This window comes from Balaenoptera musculus, chromosome 9, assembly GCF_009873245.2.
Source record: "Balaenoptera musculus isolate JJ_BM4_2016_0621 chromosome 9, mBalMus1.pri.v3, whole genome shotgun sequence".
NCBI lineage: Eukaryota > Metazoa > Chordata > Mammalia > Artiodactyla > Balaenopteridae > Balaenoptera > Balaenoptera musculus.
In genome coordinates this window covers 80,782,428-80,801,054 of record NC_045793.1, presented here as the reverse complement: position 1 = coordinate 80,801,054, position 18,627 = coordinate 80,782,428, and the positions used below count along the sequence as shown (strand labels likewise).

Genomic DNA, 18,627 nt, shown 5'->3' with positions numbered 1-18,627 from the left:
ATCACCTACATGCTATGGTTACCCTATTTAATGCTTTTTAAAAAGTTTTAAAGCCTCAGAGTACTCACTGAGATTTTCTATGTATATATTTTTTTAGATTTTACAGAGGAATAAATGGATCCATTGAGGAGGAAGATTTGTGTGAAACTACATGCACAGTTCATATCAGAGTTCATAACTGGACCTCAGATCCTTTATCCAAAATCTACTACTCCTTTCCCTTAACTGCCCCTTCCCATTTGAGGAGGAAGTTAATGGAGAAAGGAAAACATGTTTGGATAGCAGGATTAATTGAACAAAAATTAAAATTAGTAGAAGGATTAGATTTTTTTTTTGTATACGAATGTAGATAACATAATTGTTTTGTAGATAACTCAAGGAAGAAAGAAGAAGTCTCTAAAATATATCCCCAAACAGCTTCTGAGACAAAACTCTTACCAGTTCACCTTTGTTTCTCTAACTCCTAGCACAAAGCCTGTCATAAAATCAGCCTTCAATTAATACTTGTTTAATGAATGAGTATTGATATGTTAAGAAAAGAATAAATATTCACAGTACTTTTTTTCCCCTCTCAAGTCAACCATGCTGGGGTCACTTAACGGCATATGTCATATAGAATTAATCCAGTCAGTTTCTTTCCTATACCTCTTCTTTTCGCTCTTCATTTCGCCTCTGGAATTGCCAATAGACCAGAGCTCGCTGTGATTTTGGACTGCATTCCAGGAACGTGCTACTATTTTCTACTCCATAGATGATTCTTTCTTCAAAGCTGTGGCCATGGTGATTATCTGGCCAATGATGAGGAAATGAAATGAGAAAATGTTAGAGAAGTAAACTCAACTTTCCAAAGTATTTATTCAGAAATTCAGGAGATGAATTTGTTGCCAAGTTGGAAGTCTTTTCCAATTTGATTGAAGATGGCAGAAATGACAAGGTTTCAGAATTCAAGTGTCTACCTAAATAGACTAATTATTTCGGTATGGGTTATATAAAGCATATACAGAGATTTGTCTACCAGAAAATAGCATTACATTAACAAAATCAGTCATGTGTGCAGTATAACTATACATTTATATGCCATGATAATACTCTCCAAGATATTATTTTCATTGTAAAACTCTATGCCCTGACTAATGGTGCCAGTGAATTTCTGCCACAATTCTCCAGCAGAAAAGTTATTCGATTGGGTTTTGGAAATAAGAGTCCATTTCTGAGAACTTAATTTTGCCTTTTTGTGTTTGTTTTTCATCTGTAAAATCAAATTTACCAGCCAGTAATATTTATCTAGTATTTTACAGAAGGTAGAGTTCAGGAAGTTTATACTCCCCACCAATAACCCTTAAATAATCTACAAGTTTGATCTGAAGATCAATTGGTGTGAAATGTTTGGGATGGTCCAGAAGAAAGATGCACAATTATAATGCAATGTGGTTTCAACTGTCCTTATTTTAAAATGACACATCTTTTATTATTTTCAAGAATTAGGCTAAAGAATATGGCAAGAGTATATAATAAAATGCAGCAATAAGAAATCCTGTTTCCTGATTAAGTTTCTATTATTTTACCCTTTATGTAACCTCCTTCAATGTGGTAAATGAAACACAGTTAAGATCAAAAGCACGACACGGGGCGTCTAGGTAAAACTCATTTAGAGAAAAAAAACTCATTATCTTGTTTAATCCTGTTTCCATTATGACATCCTGTACAATCTGGAACTCATTAAATTAATTTAGAAAATAATAAATATATTTTCACATGCATAGAGGGCTGACAGTGTAGACAGATGAAAAATTTTTGCTTTCTTCTTCAAACTCAGCTAGATTTTTAATTAAAAAAATGTTTCCCCCTTTTTCTGCATCACTTTGACAGTTTTACTCTTGTTATAACTATCTGAATACTTCTGTCTGTCATAGACAGTATGATTTGCTCTAAGTTTAAAGCTTTCCAAAATCCTGCTTCCATCCAATTCCCGTACACAGCCTATGGCCATCATCTCCTATTCTCACCCTACCTATAGTCAACCTTCTGCCTGCATTTGCTATCTCCAGGGATGTCAATCCCAGTGCTTTTTCTTTTATTGTTCTAGGTGTGAAACAAAACTCTTCTAATATTGGGAAGTATCTATCTCTTCTTATTTGAAAGATCAATCCCCTAGAAATAATAAAAAACAGGAAATGACTGAAATGTAAAGAAACAATATTTAACTGATTCCAAGTCACAGTTTATTTCATGTTGGAGATATGTATATCTGTGTGTCAATATATACATGCACTATGGTAGTGTTTTTCTTTTCCCTCTGAAATTATTAGTATATCTTTGATTGAACAGATATGGCACATGTTGCTGTGCTAGTTTGCAAGACATCTGCTTCCTTGGATAAAGATGAATTGAGTGTCTATGTCCAACATGAGCTGGAAGATCTGTGATTCAGGAGCTATCATGAATAATTAGAATGCCTTGTCACAGAGGTCTTTAGAGTTTACATAGAATGCATTTTTTTTTCTGCTAATGGTTGTGCAGTTTAAACTTGATTTAGAAATTATTTACTTGTAATATTATGCAACCTTAAAAAAGGTGGAAATCTGCAATATGCAACAACATGGATGAAACTTGAAGACATGCTAAGTGAAATAAGCCAGTCACAGAAAAACAAATACTGCATGATTCCACTTAGATGAGGTATTTAAAGTAGTAAAAACTCGTAGAAGCACATAGTAGAATGGTGGTTGCTAGGGGCGGGGGGAAAGGGAAATGGGGAGTTGCTAGTCAATGGGTATAACATTTTAGTTATGCAAGATAAATGAGATCTTGAGATCTGCTATACAACATTACGCCTACAGTGAACAATACTTCAAATTTTGTTAAGAGGGTGGATTTCATGTTGTGTTCTGACTCCAATAAAATAAAAACATAAAAAAAATATTTAATTAAAAAAAGAAATCCTATTACTTTTAGGAAGTAGCTTTTCATTCAGTATCTACATATTACTGAATCATAAGATATATGACAGCATGATAACACAGAAAAAAATCAGCTGGATTTAGAGACAAACAATATGGTTATCCACCAGTATCTTCTGTCTTGCCAGCCATGCCTCTCAGGTCTAGTTTTCTTGTAGAAATTTATGATAATACTTGACTTGTCTCTCATCTAATTTGTCCAAGTTACTATAGATATCTATAGAAATCTAAGGTATAAATAAGTTATTGCTCTCAAACATAGAGCTCTGTATAAATCCTTCAGTACATTAGTTGATACACAGATAAGAAAAGCAATGTAACTTGTATAATAAGACATAATAGAGCTTAATATAAATGAATCATCTATTAGGCACATTTTCAAAAAAGTCACTGTTTGTCTTCTCAATTAATTTAATCATTCTAACTGATCCACAGAGAGCTTTCTTTCACCTCTAGAGTCTTGGGAAATCTGCTTAGTTTTTAGTTTCTCTCCAAGATCTCTGGTGACAGCAAATGTTTCCCAAAGCCCATTAAAAGAAAAGAATTCTCTTAGTAGTAAATGTTTCTTGAATTTAAAAAATATTTCATCTGTTACTTATCTATAGTAGAATCTAATAAATTTATACCAAGTTGTTTTTGTTTTAATATAGCAATAGGCCATGGACTTCAAGAAATATCATGATATTCAAATACTTTCCCACCTGAGTAAGATAAGAAGCACAACTGGTGAATTTGGTTCACTGTCTTGGTGTCTTAATAACTACTCTTGCCAATACCTTAAGGATTCATTCCCCTCTAAGTTGGCCCTTTCTTCCTCTCCTTTGTCGAAATTGAAAGCAAAATAAAATCTTCTAGTTAGTAAGCAGTGAAGCTAAAAGTCCTGTCATATTAACTATCAGTCTTAGTATGCAGAGGTACTACTCTCTTTCTTTGGTTTGAGAGTCTCCTACTGTATGTTGTTAGATTCTGCGACCATTGCCAAAAAAATGGAAAAAACTAAATATCTTCTGAATACATTTGTTTCTCTTAATTCCTCTGCAGTAGAATGTTTCTATCATCAGCAATTTTTAATTTCGGACCAGAACTTTCATTTGAAGTGGCCTCAGCCAAGCATTCATATATTTGGGTGCTTTGATGTCACACCCTGTAAACATTTTTTCTGTTAATTTCTCCACACCTGATACCTTATAAACAGATACTCAATAAATATCTTATTTAATTTTTAATTTTACATTTATTTTTATACAATTCTTACCAGTTACACTCCATTTACAGTTATTACCAAATATTGGCTATATTCCCCATGTGGTACAATATATCCTTGCAGCCGATCTTACACACAATAGACTACTGGAAGGCACTCAGTAAATATCCATTCCCTTTTCTGACCCTTCTATCCCAACCGCTTGAGTAAATTTTGTACAACATAGGAAACATTAGGGGTCTAATAACAATATGTTTTTCTCTCTCTTCTTTTCTCCCTCCTTTCTTCCCCCCCATGCCCCTTTACCCCCATCTCTGTCTCGTTCTTTCCCTCTCTCTCAAAAAAAAAAAAAAATTTAACAAACAGGAACAACGTTTTGATTCTTGACTTCTAAACTTATTAGATTTACAATTTTTTGGATGCCAAATACACTATCATTTTGACTGTTATTAAAGCAAACAGCTCTGCATAGAAATGGTGGCATAGAATATAGCTGCACTATAAGTATTTTTCAGAGCATATACTGTTGAACTCATAAATACACAATATAAATCAAAAGCTCACCTGAGAAAACATTGTTGATTAAAGATTTCCTGAAGGATATGAAATCTTGCACATACAGGTAAATCTAATCTAAAATCTGTCTGGATTATAGTTGAACCAAGAGCAGTTTACATGAAACACATTGTGTTAATCCCATGATATAATTGATTTTACTGAATCCTGTTGAGTGGGGTCCCTCTGATCTATGTTGAGGGAACCCATAAGCAATACTCTATGGATTTGTTCACTGTGTTTATGTCCCAATGTTGTTGACTATGGTGTTCATCTTTGAGAAATTTTTCTAATGTTAGTTTTTAGGAATTATTGAGATTCGCTTGAACAACTGAATTTTTTAATGAACTTTGTGACTCACCAGTTGACCATATTTCTCCCCCCACATTGGCTGAAAAAACCCATTAGACAAATTTATGTCTTACCCTTATAACTTCTTAGTAAATATGTTCTTAGTAAATATGTTCTTGTCACATGCCTGGTTTTGTTCTTAGTAAATATGTTCTTAGTAAATATGTTCTTGTCACATACCTGGTTTTGTTCTCTGTCAGTACATCTGCTTTGTGTGACATTATTGCTGCCTTTATCCTATCTTTGCTTTTAATCAAACAATTGCAAACTGTCTGAAATGTATTAGGTCACTTATCAATTACAGACAGCATATACTTTTTATAATCCCCTTTAATATTTTTTGTTATTAAAATATATCTACATACAAATAATAGTATCATGTCTGGATACAGAGGTAGTCATAAATATGTGAGGTGATATTATTGTTATTGCTGTTCTTGTGATAGTTTCAACTGTTTATTCAAAAATTAAAATCCTTTTTGAGAAGCCCTAATAAGACAAATTATGAACTCCTTCCCAGCAGCAATTCTGCTCTCTCATTCGTATCAAAAAGAAGTAGTGCTTCTTCTATGCTTTCAAAAAATCTCGTTTTATATGTATTTTTAGAGCACCTGTAGTCTTATTTGTTACAATTTTTTATTAATCTGATTATCTCCCTCATACTGTGTGTTCCACAATTTGGGCACAAGGTAGTCATAAACCCTTAGCTGATGTTTGCTAAATGGCAAATCCAGGTAACAATTTACTCTGCATTTAAAAGCTGAAATCTCGTGTAACTTTGACATTTTCAAGATACAGAGTTATCATAATTACATAAATGATTAAGAGTTTAATCAATTAAAAATGGCATAGGGTTTACAACCCTCATTATGACAGAATACATTATTGCACTGTAAACATTTCAAGTCTTCTAAATTTGTTAAGTTTTATAATGTTACAAGAGTTGACTTGAGATATGGTAGAAGATGATGATGACTAATCAAGTGTACTCCAAAATCAAAAATTTCAAATATGGGATAATAAGAAGAGAAAGATATTTGAGAAATTATATATGAATGTATTCTCATATCTCCAGGGACACCTATATCTCTAAACGATGTCTATGCCAATAAGTAATTTTTCCAGAAAGAAAGCAATCTCATTGTAATCAATTTAAAACTACTTTTCATACTTAGAAAGCAATGATTTTGAATACAAACTTTTGTCATGAATATTACTAGTAGACAAGAAGGGTGAGTTGTTAAATTGGCATAATGAATTCTTATGGGTTGAAGTGAATAGTTAGAGCAAAATAATTGAGAACATTAAAATTATTTTTAAAGCATCACAGTGTGTTTGAATAACACATATTACAATATGTTGCAGCTGTTAATGACAAGAAATAATGTTTTTAAGGAAGCAATCTTCAATTAACCATTTCCTCTTTCAGTGGGATAATTTATGGAAATGAAATGAGGCTAATAAGCCAGAAAGAATGGGAGGAAAGAAAGAAGTTAAATAAATTGCTTCCTTTTGTAACAACAAAAAGTCAAGATATCCATCATTTGGCCAGAAATATCACGTTGCTAAAGGCCTTATTTAGTATTTGATTCTCTTCCAATACAGCAGAAACAGAAGGCATCACATTTCAGCTTTCCATTTATTTCACTCTCCATTTTAACCCCATAAATGTCTCCCAAGATTGAAATGCTAATAATGTAAAAATCTTAGGAAATTTGATTTCATGTAGAAAAGACAGAGATAGGTGAGGTAGTGAACCATATATGTATTCAACTATTTGATCTCTGCTGTCATTTTTGATATTCTACCCCTTTAGGTTATTAAAAAGCTGAATTTCATAAATAATGAAACAATTTGGGGGAGGGAAAATAGTTGCAAATTATTTTAAATATTTAGCAAATTCAATTAGTTGCCAAACTACATAAAGAGAAATCTAATTCCACTTGTTTTCATCACATTGTAATTTTAATATTTTACACTGTAAATTTTTTCCCAATATTATTCAATGTAAAAGGTCAAGCAAAGGAGGAAAGGAAATGTTGTCCACCAACTCATGGTGACAGAGAAAGCTGTAGATATGCACTTCTTATTATAAACAACATTACTTAGATTTTTCTCACTGGATTCTAGATTATTTTCTCCAGAAATACAACAGGTAATTTATCAATAGAAATGACTCTAATTTGACTTCAAGTGGATGAATAATAAATATCTCCAAAAGTAGCAGTAGCTGAAAAGGCATTTCATGGATGAATCAATAACTCTTGGGAAGCTATAAAATATTTAAAAGTAAAAAAAGAAGACAAAAGTTTCATTCATCCTTAACATTTATCCTTGACATTCATGTATATTTTGGGCCTGACTGAATATTAAGATGGCTAACAACTGATTTAATAATCTCATATACTGTAGTGCACTTAACACAAATTTACAGCTATATAACAGGGGTACTAGTTGTTTATTCATCAAGATAATGCTTAGTATAATATTTCTCCAATGTTTTGTGTGATGCTTATACCAGCTAGTTTCTCAGTACATGTTTGTTGCATGTGAGTTTGCATGCATACATGTGCCTAGAAATGTGTGCATACGTATTAAAGTCCATATGCTCAATACATCTATTTCTCAAGTGCAAAAAAGACTCAATTAATGAAACCTTAGAGAAAATTTAAACTTATAATTTATCAAATTGCTAAAATAAATTTAAATTTTAAACTACTTTGTTTTATGCCCTAAATTAAGATCTGTCTCTGGTGCTGGGAAATAATTATCAACCAGAATACAACACTTTGAATTTTACAATTCAAGGAGTTTCCAGCTTTCCTTGAATTCACAGATACCTGTGGATTTGTGTTTAAATGCTCTTGTCAGTGTATAGATAGGTAGATGGATAAACAGAGAGATATGACTAGGATATTTTAATTTTATTGTTCATAGGTAATTATTTTAGAGAGAATTGCTAGTGTCTTATTTTTAAGGTATACATTGATTTAAAATACAAAAATTAAATTGACATGTTTTGAAGTTAACTATGAAGCCATTTTAATAACGTGCTTAATAATCTTGGGATATCAGAGGCTTCAATGCTTCTTAGTATAGGGAGGGCTGAAACTCAATTATTTTAAAAAGCAACACCAATATGAAGGTATCTACTGTACTATACAGTCTATATTAAATGTCTGATATGTTTTATTTTCATGACTTTATAGCAAATTCTTTACCAAGAAAACACATATAATTTACATGACAGAGTAAAATTACCATGGGAATTTACACCTTTAAAAATAAGGAAACATGAACTTTAATGTTCAATTTACGTTTTCCGAAGAGATATGATAGAAGATGATGGAAAACACCCATTTGCTGAAGTAGAAACCTTCCATAAACAATAACAAAAATACCACCTTGGATTTTATTTAATATGTTTTCTTTATAAGTTTTGGAATTAAAAAAATACAGCATGTTTAAGAACTTTTCATTTACAATAGTTAAATTATAGGTGTATAAACAGTTGGGTGATCTCTGATGACATATTTAAAAGCTTTAATAAGGAACAATGATAGCACAAAATATTTTAAACCTCTTCTTATTCTTCTTATTCAGGTTGTGTGTGCAGGTCTCGCATACATGTACTATGAATAAGTGGATTACTGGCCTAATGTAATATCAGAAGACTACTGTGGTGATGATTGATTTTCTCCAGTGAAAACAGTTTCAAAAAAGGTTTACAAAAGTTATGGAAGACACTACTATAATAATTTCATTCTGGGATGCATGCTTCTTTATATTTTAACATCTCTGATAACAGAATGTCTTACAGTTGTTCTCCATCTGAGTTGAAGTTGCTTTCTTCCAGAAATAATTTGTTCTTACTTCTTCCAGACACGTGAGACCCTACTAAGCTGACAGCTCCTTAAATTAAAGTTTTGTCTGAAGCTTTTGGTCCACCCCATTGGTGTGAATTCAGAAATTAAACCTTCATGAGGACCACCTTTGTGGTTCAAGGAGTAAAACAGGCAAATTTCTTTGCTATCTTCTTTCGGTTGGGAATTTATTTCTCCTTTGTGCCAATACTGAAACATATTGAGTTCTGGCTTGATGCTGGGACCATATATTAGATTGTCCATTTTGGGCAGTTTTTCTCTCTAAGCAGTACATAATGGTGCATCTTACATTCAGTGACGTCTTAGACTTGATACAATTTGGTAATTTATTAAAGTTAGGGATTTTTTTTAGGACTGACATCAGCTCATCTATCAAATCTTGAGGCTTCTCTTGGGGCCAAATGCTCAGATTCATAGTTGGATTTTCTACATGTATAAAAGAAGCTAAAGCACAGACCAGATTAGCATTGCTCCAAAATACTAAATTTACAGCTCTCCACACCATAAAGATGACACTGCCAGAGATATTTTATGAAATTTTGGAACAATTTTGGAATGATTTCATTTAAATTATGCCAACCAAGACATAAATTGAGATGAACTAGTTGTGGAGATAATGAAGAAGGTTGAATTCTGCCAACATTTTACTGTGGGTTGTTGGAAAGGAAACGCATGTATGTAGAACAGCCAAGAGAACTATTACAAAGTGAAATTCAATGACGGCATTAATGTAGAAGTTAGGACATAAAATATTTCAAAGATGCAAAAATCTAAGATGTTAATTTTCAAAAATTGTTACTTCTGGTATAGCTTTTTCCTTTCTGGACATGTAGATCATAGTACAGCTTGCTTAGTAAAGAAGGAAGAATGAGAGGTAGTTTAAAGGTAAATTGACTCAACCACTTATGCTCTTGAATGCAAAGTCAGACAAGCTCCAATTCTGTGCACAACAGTTATTTTAGGAAAGGGAACATACTGGAGGTTTCTCGTTAGCATTGTGTATGAGTGAATGGGAAGACAAGAAGATCTGCCAGCACATATATTTAGGGTTTTGTACTGAAATTTCCCTAGGCAAAAGGCTACCGGCGATGGGGGAGAGTGTGCTGGACAAAGGGGAAGTGGAGCTGGATTTTTGTGTTTCATCCAGTCCAGCTCACCATTAGTGCTGCCTTTACAAGAGAGCGAACAGAGCACTGAGTAAGTGTTAAAGGTTTCATCGAGAGTGAAATGTCTTCCACCTTAATTCTGAGTTATTTTATATAGTCTATTAAAACCTCAAGAGATGTAAAATATAGAGTTTTACAGAATATGTTTACCATTACAGCTGGAACTGATGGTCCTGAAGTGTATAATTGGCTTCAGCTTGCTTAGCGGTTTCTGTGAAAACATCTCATATCTTTGTATGTTTTCATATGAGCACATATATTTTATTCAATGTGAGATGTGACATTAGCAAGGCAACATACATGATTTAACAGGGCTGAGCTCTGGATTTCTGCCCATTTTACTTTCAAAGATTGACATCACCTATTCCAAGATAATTCACTGATTCCTAATGGTAAGACTCAGTCTGACCATATGGGAATGCCTGACTTAGTTTCCAAACATTTGAAATTTACTGTAATCTATGGTGTGTATTTTTTATGTTTGGTCAATTAGCAAGACAAGCAGACAAGGAATAAAGAGGCCTTCAAAAAAGGAATGTTTTTACTACTGCAGAGCTTCTTGAACTATTTTACCATTTCCTCCCATATATCACAAGCATCTACTTGGGGTTGTTTTTATACACACACACAGACCCAGTAACATTGAAACACAGCAATTATTTTTCCTCCCTACAGTATGCATTCCAACTGAAGAATCAGGAGAAAAAAGTTATTCACATTCATTTTACTTTCTACAGCTAAGCAATTCTATATTCCCAAAGTTTATAGGGTTGTACCACTCTAATTTCATCAAAACATAACTTTAAAATCTGAAGCACTCTCCAAAGCCCATTCATTCAACCGTTAACAATATTTATTTATCCACAGCCTCACTTAAAAAATAAATATGACTTCGGTCAACTTTTCCTTGTATATATGTACACTCATAATTCCAGCATATATATCACTTTGGAAAAACACTAACTGGGTCTATGAAGGGACTGAATTGCTAAAAAAATGGATGCATTAATAAGATATATATATATATATTTCTCTAGCGATCTTCAAAACATAGCATGGTATCCTACATAAAGTGGTTTGCAACTATAATTTATTAGTTAATTGGTTTATGATATTTCTTAAAGATTCTACTTATGAATACAATGGTATTAATAACAATGTATGACAAATCATTTTCACAATAAATAACGGATGCTATTTAGATCAAATCTCTACTGAGAAACGTAAGTATTATGCTATAGCTTGAAATATTTAGTTCATTCAACAAATATTTATTAAATATCTACAATATTTACAATATTGCATCTGTTACAGACCTAGAGATAAAAAAGTGAGCAAAATAGCAAGGTCCATATTGACATGGAGATTAAATCTGATTGGAAATGAGCTCTACTTACATCATCTTGTTTCTTTTACTTCTAGTTAGTATCATTAGCCTCTCTATATCTAAGCAAATATACTCTTTAATAAAAGGAATTAATATTTCATAATACTGTATTGTTGAAAAGCTGCTGATCATAATTCAATATTTCTACGTGAAATAAATGGAAGACTAGTGAATATTTTGTTGTCCAATTGAAATATGCCATCCGAAAAATTAAATGAGGATGTGTCAACAATGCACTAAATCCGTATAAAGACAAAAACTTATAACATATGCTCCAATCTAGTGGTATTTTTTTATTTTTATAATGAGAGCGATAACAGACAGGAAAGCAAATAACAAACAGATAAGGAAATTTTGCAAGCAAAATGAATTCAAAATATAGGCCCAATTTGTGGCTACCTGTCTCCTGGTATTGGTATCCCCCAAACAACTGTGCGGACATTCATGAATCACATACCAGTACATGTAGGATACACACAGGGACTTTCAGAAAGGCAACTAGGTTTTGGAATGTTGCTGGGTGCTATTCGTACAGTGTGTTTTCTTTCTTAACATTCATGAACCATGAATGTTCTACACACAGAATTAGTAAATCAAATCCAAGTAAATGATAAAAAATAGTATACCTTCTTTTAAGATTAATGTAAAACGCACCAAAAAAGTTAACAGGATAATTACATTCAATTACATGTAAAATGTTTACATTTGATATTTTAGCCATTTTTAACTGAGCTGTTCGTTAGCAGTGATGTCATTGCTGAGTTTTCCCAGCAGGGGGAAGCATAGCCTAATTATTGTTTTTGTAAAGGGTTGAAGTGGGGGTGGGGGGGGATGAGCTATACTACAATTTTAATGCGTTTTAAATGAAGATTGGTTGATATTTCATCATTAAATAAGCAACTTGACATAGACCTTGACATCTTTTAGGAAGCATAAAATGAACTTGCTCCAAAAGCCCCAGTTCAAGGGACTATCCTAGTACAGAGTGAAGACATCCAAACTATCTTCTATTTGAGTAGGATACCCAGTAATAATATACTGGGTCTATATTATGAGCGTATTAATGAGTAATTTGCATGGCTTATTTTAAGACTACACTTTCTTCTTTGATATATTTAAATGAATATAATTGTTGCCTACTACTCTCAGGTTGCTACTACATACAAAAGCATGTACTTAAACTTGACTTCTTTTGGTTTACATGAGAAAATTGAGCGTTAAGTCTCGTAAGGGTCTAACATCCTGAATTTATCATACCTACAATAATAAAACATAATTCAGTGCTTTGTGTTCATTGGAATTTTTTTTCTACAAGATTTTCTTTCTCTTCAGTTGCACTTCTCTAAGTATTCTGGCAGAGGTGTATAACTTGCATGCATGTGTGTGGATATGCATTATTGCTTATGGTTTTACCCTGGTGTTAGCAAGTTGAAAGATTAAAAATGCTATAACTTACCATGGTGTTGTAAGTCTGAACAGTGAGTCAGCGGATCTCCATTTCTTATATCTTGTCGTCTTGTGCGTCTAAAACAATTATATTTTAAAAATATTACTGTATCTCTATTCCCTCTTGAGAATTTGTCATAAGAATTGAGAAGAGTCAAAATCAAAGACCCTGGGAGTTTATCAGAAGAGATGCATCTACATCTGCCTAAAAGATTTTTTAAAAGCAGCTCATTATACCTATAAGAGCAGTCTGAAAGATGATCAAAATGGAAAATAGTATATAAATGTACTAACAATGCACAAAAAGTCTTGCAAAGTATTGATAACAGAAAATTCATGGTTTCTTTTTGCTACTGAATGTCAGTAAGAATCTAACATCTAGAAAATCTAAAATTCTTAATATCTTAAATTCTGAGGAAAAAGCACAAAATACAGAAGAGCAACCCATTTATTCAATGAATAGAATTAAACTTTTTTTCCTAATCTCTAATGAGGGAGTAAGCTTGAAAATTAAAACTCACATGAATGTTCTCTTTCTCTTAATACTTACACATAATTCCTTAAATAATAGTATTAAGACTATGAATTCTATTTGTAAGTTAGTCTTTAATTTTTCTTTTTGGTTGCTATATCAACTTTTTTTTATAAAACATTTCTTTTATGATTACATGGTTATGATTGCAATCCAATTTACCTGCGAAGTGAATAAAAGGACAAAAACAACAACAAATACCGTGGAGCAAGGCTCCTCCTTTTATCAGAGGAAGGTGAGAGAGAAGACGAACTTACCTCTAAAAGAAAAGCTAAATTTGCTATAAAACTCGAAATTAATTTCTCCTGCATTCTACTGCTCAGATCATGTTACTTACAGTGCATTCTGGGAGTCCTCTCTCTACACTTGGCTACTGGTTGACTGGGAGGAAGGAGGTTGGCTCCAGCCGTTGTGGTGCCAACTAGATGTGTAGTTGGAGTAGAAGGCTAAAACTGGAGATTGGCTCTGTGTGACTGACTCGAAAAGACTGGGGACACTTGCCCATCTGTTTTCTGCATCTATTTTAATGGGTATTGTCTTGCTGCACAGTTAGTTACCATCCTTGAAAAGAGCTCTCACAAAGGCCACTGAGAATTGCAAACATGGAATTTGTTACTGTATTCATAAATTTAGAAGTCCCAGGTATTTATAGATTTCTATTTGTAGAATTGGTGAGACTATCAAACAGATGTTGCACATTTCAAAATTGAGCCAACAAGGGAACTTGTGAAACACGAACCACAAAGCATTTGGGAAGGCATTTTTTACTGCCATTGAAGCTTTTGAAAAATGCCATCACAAAGAATATATAAATTGTGAGGCCTCTAAACATCCTTTTCAAAGACACATGAAATTGGATTAAGTAAAATCTGCAAGGCACAACAAAAATGTGTTAATGATAATTCCTTCAATCTTGGATTCTAGGTATGCAATAAACACATTTCAAATGTATAATAACATCCAGCTTTTTAACTTATTATAGATGTAGTTATGATCTTATTTTTATCTTCTTTCTCATTAAGAAAAGCTTAAAGTTCAAATGGATTATTACTAAATTAGGCAATGTTATACATTTTCACATGGAAAGGAAATAATACCCATTTTTAGTTCAAACATGAATTCCACACTTTCAAGCAACATTAAAAGCCCTTTAGAGCTAACTGATTATAAGAAGCATAAAACCTTATTCTTAATTAATTTAATTTTATTGCTGTGAAAACAGCATATTCCTATTTATTAAATTATCCATGGTTTCTTTGATCAATAACACATTATCTCCACACTAAGTTCTTGTTTTAAATTTAAACTTCCAACAAAGTCAATAGGTATATGAAAGTAATACTAACATGTTGTCTAAATTCTGAATATTGAAGGCTTAAGAAAATTGCATATTTATTAAATGGAATAAGCTAATACTACATTTATATTTAATATTATTATTAACAAGGTAACTGTGTTTTAATCCATATAGACTGACTATATGAAAGATTTAAGTTGTAGATGATTTAACACTACAGTCAATATTATCTAGTGTGTAATTAAAATATTTAAGTAGATATTAGGGTTATTTCTTTTCCCTAATATTTTTCCAAAACCTTTAAAATGATCCAAATGTGGTAGAACACATCTCATTAGCAATGAAAAAAGCCACGTTCTTACCTTCTTGTAAAACATTAGCTAAGATAAAAAAACAAAACAAATTTTACTGCTCCTATAATGCACTGGCTTAATAATGTTAATTTCTATTAAATGTTTCAATATGTTCATGTGCATACTGTTCATCTTCAGGTTTATATTAGCAAGTATTGTATATTACTTCACCTATTATTGCTTGTTTCTTAAATACTGGTGAATATCAAGGGGGAAAGGAAGCCTTAAGGGAGTAGTAGAGAATACGTTGAAACGACTATTTTGTCAAATTAAGAAAGTGTTTTTGTTTTTTAAAACAAAAGTAAACCAAGTTTGTGTACAACGTTTAGGACGTGTCTAAGAGTTCCCTGAAGTATAACACCTCATTTTATTCATCAGAGAAAAGATGATGTATTTATATGAAGAAGTTGTTCCAAAAATGGAATCAGATAAGATAAATATGAAACACTGTGTTTATTTCTAATATTCCTCCTACCTCTTTGCAGTAGGAAAATAGCGAGAGCATGAAGAGCCATCCCAGGCACAGTAAGGGTCTCGGGCGAGGCAGCACTCTGCACAGGCTTTCCCGTAAATATCACATCTGTGTAAAGGGAGCTGTGTGACTCCCACAGTAGAGCCAATATATAGTTGTTGCTGTGGAAAGAGTTTACTGTTATGACAAAAACTACCTTGTTTTTCAAATCTCTTTTTTTCTTAAAAATAAAAAAAAAAGGTTCTAGCTTAGCAAAAATACGTTTATATTTGTGGGTTTAAAAACATTCCATTATTGGTAGTTTCTGGCCTGGCAGGAAATGTGACCATTTAAAATAGAGCAAGATCAAAACCAAAAATTTGACTGAAACAGGTATATTTTATAAGTGTAAAACCAAGGGAAGATAAAGGAAGACAGCAATAGTTATATGTCAATTAAATCTCATAAAAATAAAAAATTTTAAACAGACAGTAAGACACTGAGCAATGTAAAGTTCAAACCTTCAGTTTTTGCTCTTAGGTTGCTTTTTTAACTTCTACTGTTTATAATTTTGATTAATCAGATTATCTACATTGCCATGTATTCTGATTGGTCTTGAGGCAGGGATCTTTTGCTTTTGACTCTTGGGTGCCCTACTGCATTGCCTGTAATGCAGTCTGCCCTCCTATAAGAAGGGAAAGGGTGAAGTTTTGGCACTCGCATTGGTAAGAAGTTTTGCTCAACGCTAAATGTCTTGCCTTTGCACTACCTCCAGGAAGATTACTTTAAACAAAAGTACTCAATTACTTCTCATTCTAAAGATCATCAGATAGGGGAATCAATTACACTCTGGCTGGTGCCGTGGACTTGAACAAAAAACTCAGGTGTTGTGGGAAAAAGTGGGGTATTGGGCATCAACATACCTGGATCCTAGGTCTTGCCTGACATTAACTCTCTTGTGATCTTGGGCCTTTCACATAATTTTTCTAAGACTTAACTTCCTTATTGATAAAATGAGCATGCTTAACTAGATCTTTAAAGTATGCATCTAGATAAAACGTCTATGCTGCCACTGTCCTCAGTCAATTTGAAATTATCAAAGGAGCCAGAATTGGGGGGGAAAAAGCGTTCTAACAGAAACTACATCAGGATTTCAATACAAGTTAAAAAATATCTTTAACAAAGTTGAACCAATGTAGCATACCAGTTGCAAATTTATGTAAACACAAAATGAAATACAAACAAGACTGTTTTGTGATTTTTCTACATTTTACTGTAATTGGTGTCATAGCTCCCTTTCTTGCTCTAGATGATTGAATAATTATAATAAAACATTAAATAAAAGTTGTGAAAATACTGAAACATGACAGTACATATGGAAAAGACCTCAAAAGTGTATTTTAATTTCTCCACTATACAAATGAAAGTAAGTTACAGAAAAGCCAGTCTCTGAACCATGGTGTGCTCTTTTACTATAACAAATTGTCTAACAGTCAGCAATGGATATAATTAAAATTGCATTTCCAAAAGGCTCTCAAAGGTGGGACTACATATGTAAATAGATATGTTTAAATGAAGATATAAGTAACTATTAGAATCTATGAAATTATTGAGGGTATAAGGAGTACTTTTAGAAAATAATTATATGCTGAAAGCTAACCAACTTACTTATATCTTAATATAAGAAAGGGAAAAAAAGGGGGAAGAAATAATACAATAAAAACTAAATTATTATGGAGGCACATATACTGATTGCTTATTCCATTTCAGTAAGTGAAGAATATTTATAGTACATGAACATAGTATAGTATAGTATATAGAATATATAGTGTATAGAATATGGAATATATTACAGAAAATCAACTTCTTACTATAGTCACCTTCTATTATTATATTGAAAGATGCTACAAACCATGGCAAATTAAGAAATGGTAGTTAAAGTCTCTGGGAGGAAAAGATAAAGTATTATTAAGTTTTTTGGTTGAGAGAAAATTATATTGATTTGTACCCCTCTTAAAGCATCTACAGAACCTGCATGTGATAACAGTTGATCATAATTTGAAAAATATTAACAGGGAACTTAACTAATGGAAAGAAATTCTTTATTCTTTTTTTTCCCTCCTATTCTTTCTCTCTTCCAAAAGCACCTTTAAAAAAAAAAAACTTAGATTGTATTGAAGGCAAGCAATCTCAATATGATAAAAAATGAAACAAACATAATGTTTAAACAACAATTAAATTAGTTAAAATGGGGTAGCAGTATCTAGAAGCATGGTTGGCATTGGTGAATACAGACATGCCAAACCATATACTGTGGTCATAACTATTTAAAAAGCTACTGACCAAGTTGGTTATACCTAAGAAAAAGATTTCTATGTTTGGCCAATAACTTTTAAGAAGCATGAATGAAATTCATACTTATAGATTTCTGTAAGAATATGGCATTGAGTAGTAAAGGAGTTGTTATCCAAATGATAATATTTAAATCTGTCAGATCCCTTTAGGAGAAAATCAGGGAAATAATACATGAGAAGAATATGAAACCAAAAATATGGCAACTGAAATCATTGTAATGAAAACCTAAAGTGTGATAAAATGTCCCAAATTAAATACAATTCAATGTAGTTTATACTTAACGATTATTCTGCAGTACTATTAATGATTTTCACAATGAATTATGCTATTTAAATGAAATATGGGGGACGCTTGCAGGCACCACTGAGCATAAGCCAGTCACCAGCAAATAACCTGATGTGCTTTTTCTGCCCAATTTAACATCACCACAGGCTTTCTCACTAACCTCCTTAACAAGTTGTGGTTCATAAGCAGGGGATGAGTCCGTTTACCCAGAAAATTAGTTGTCCCTCTTGAAACTACTGCCTCACTTTTAAAATTTCCATGAGCATAAATGAAATTGAGTCACATCTGAATGAAATCAAACTCCAGTCACATCTGAATGGAAATCAAACTCCATCTGATGTTGTGAAAATTTTCCAGTAATGGAAAATGAAGGCTAGGGACACTTTCTTCTAACACAGTAT

The 18,627-nt window shown here is 32.4% G+C and overlaps 1 protein-coding gene across 3 annotated transcripts in view; it reads right to left on the bottom strand.

The window, feature by feature from the left end:
* The window catches only part of SEMA3A (semaphorin 3A), a 496,493-nt gene that overhangs the window by 2,136 nt on the left and 475,730 nt on the right, over positions 1 to 18,627 (bottom strand). For all 3 annotated transcript variants that reach the window (XM_036864239.1, XM_036864240.1, XM_036864241.1), the window contains 3 exons: positions 15,611 to 15,768; positions 12,964 to 13,031; positions 646 to 788 (listed from right to left, as the gene is read on the bottom strand). In XM_036864239.1, the coding sequence (XP_036720134.1) occupies positions 646 to 788; positions 12,964 to 13,031; positions 15,611 to 15,768 (369 nt within the window). The remainder of the gene's footprint in view (positions 1 to 645; positions 789 to 12,963; positions 13,032 to 15,610; positions 15,769 to 18,627) is intronic.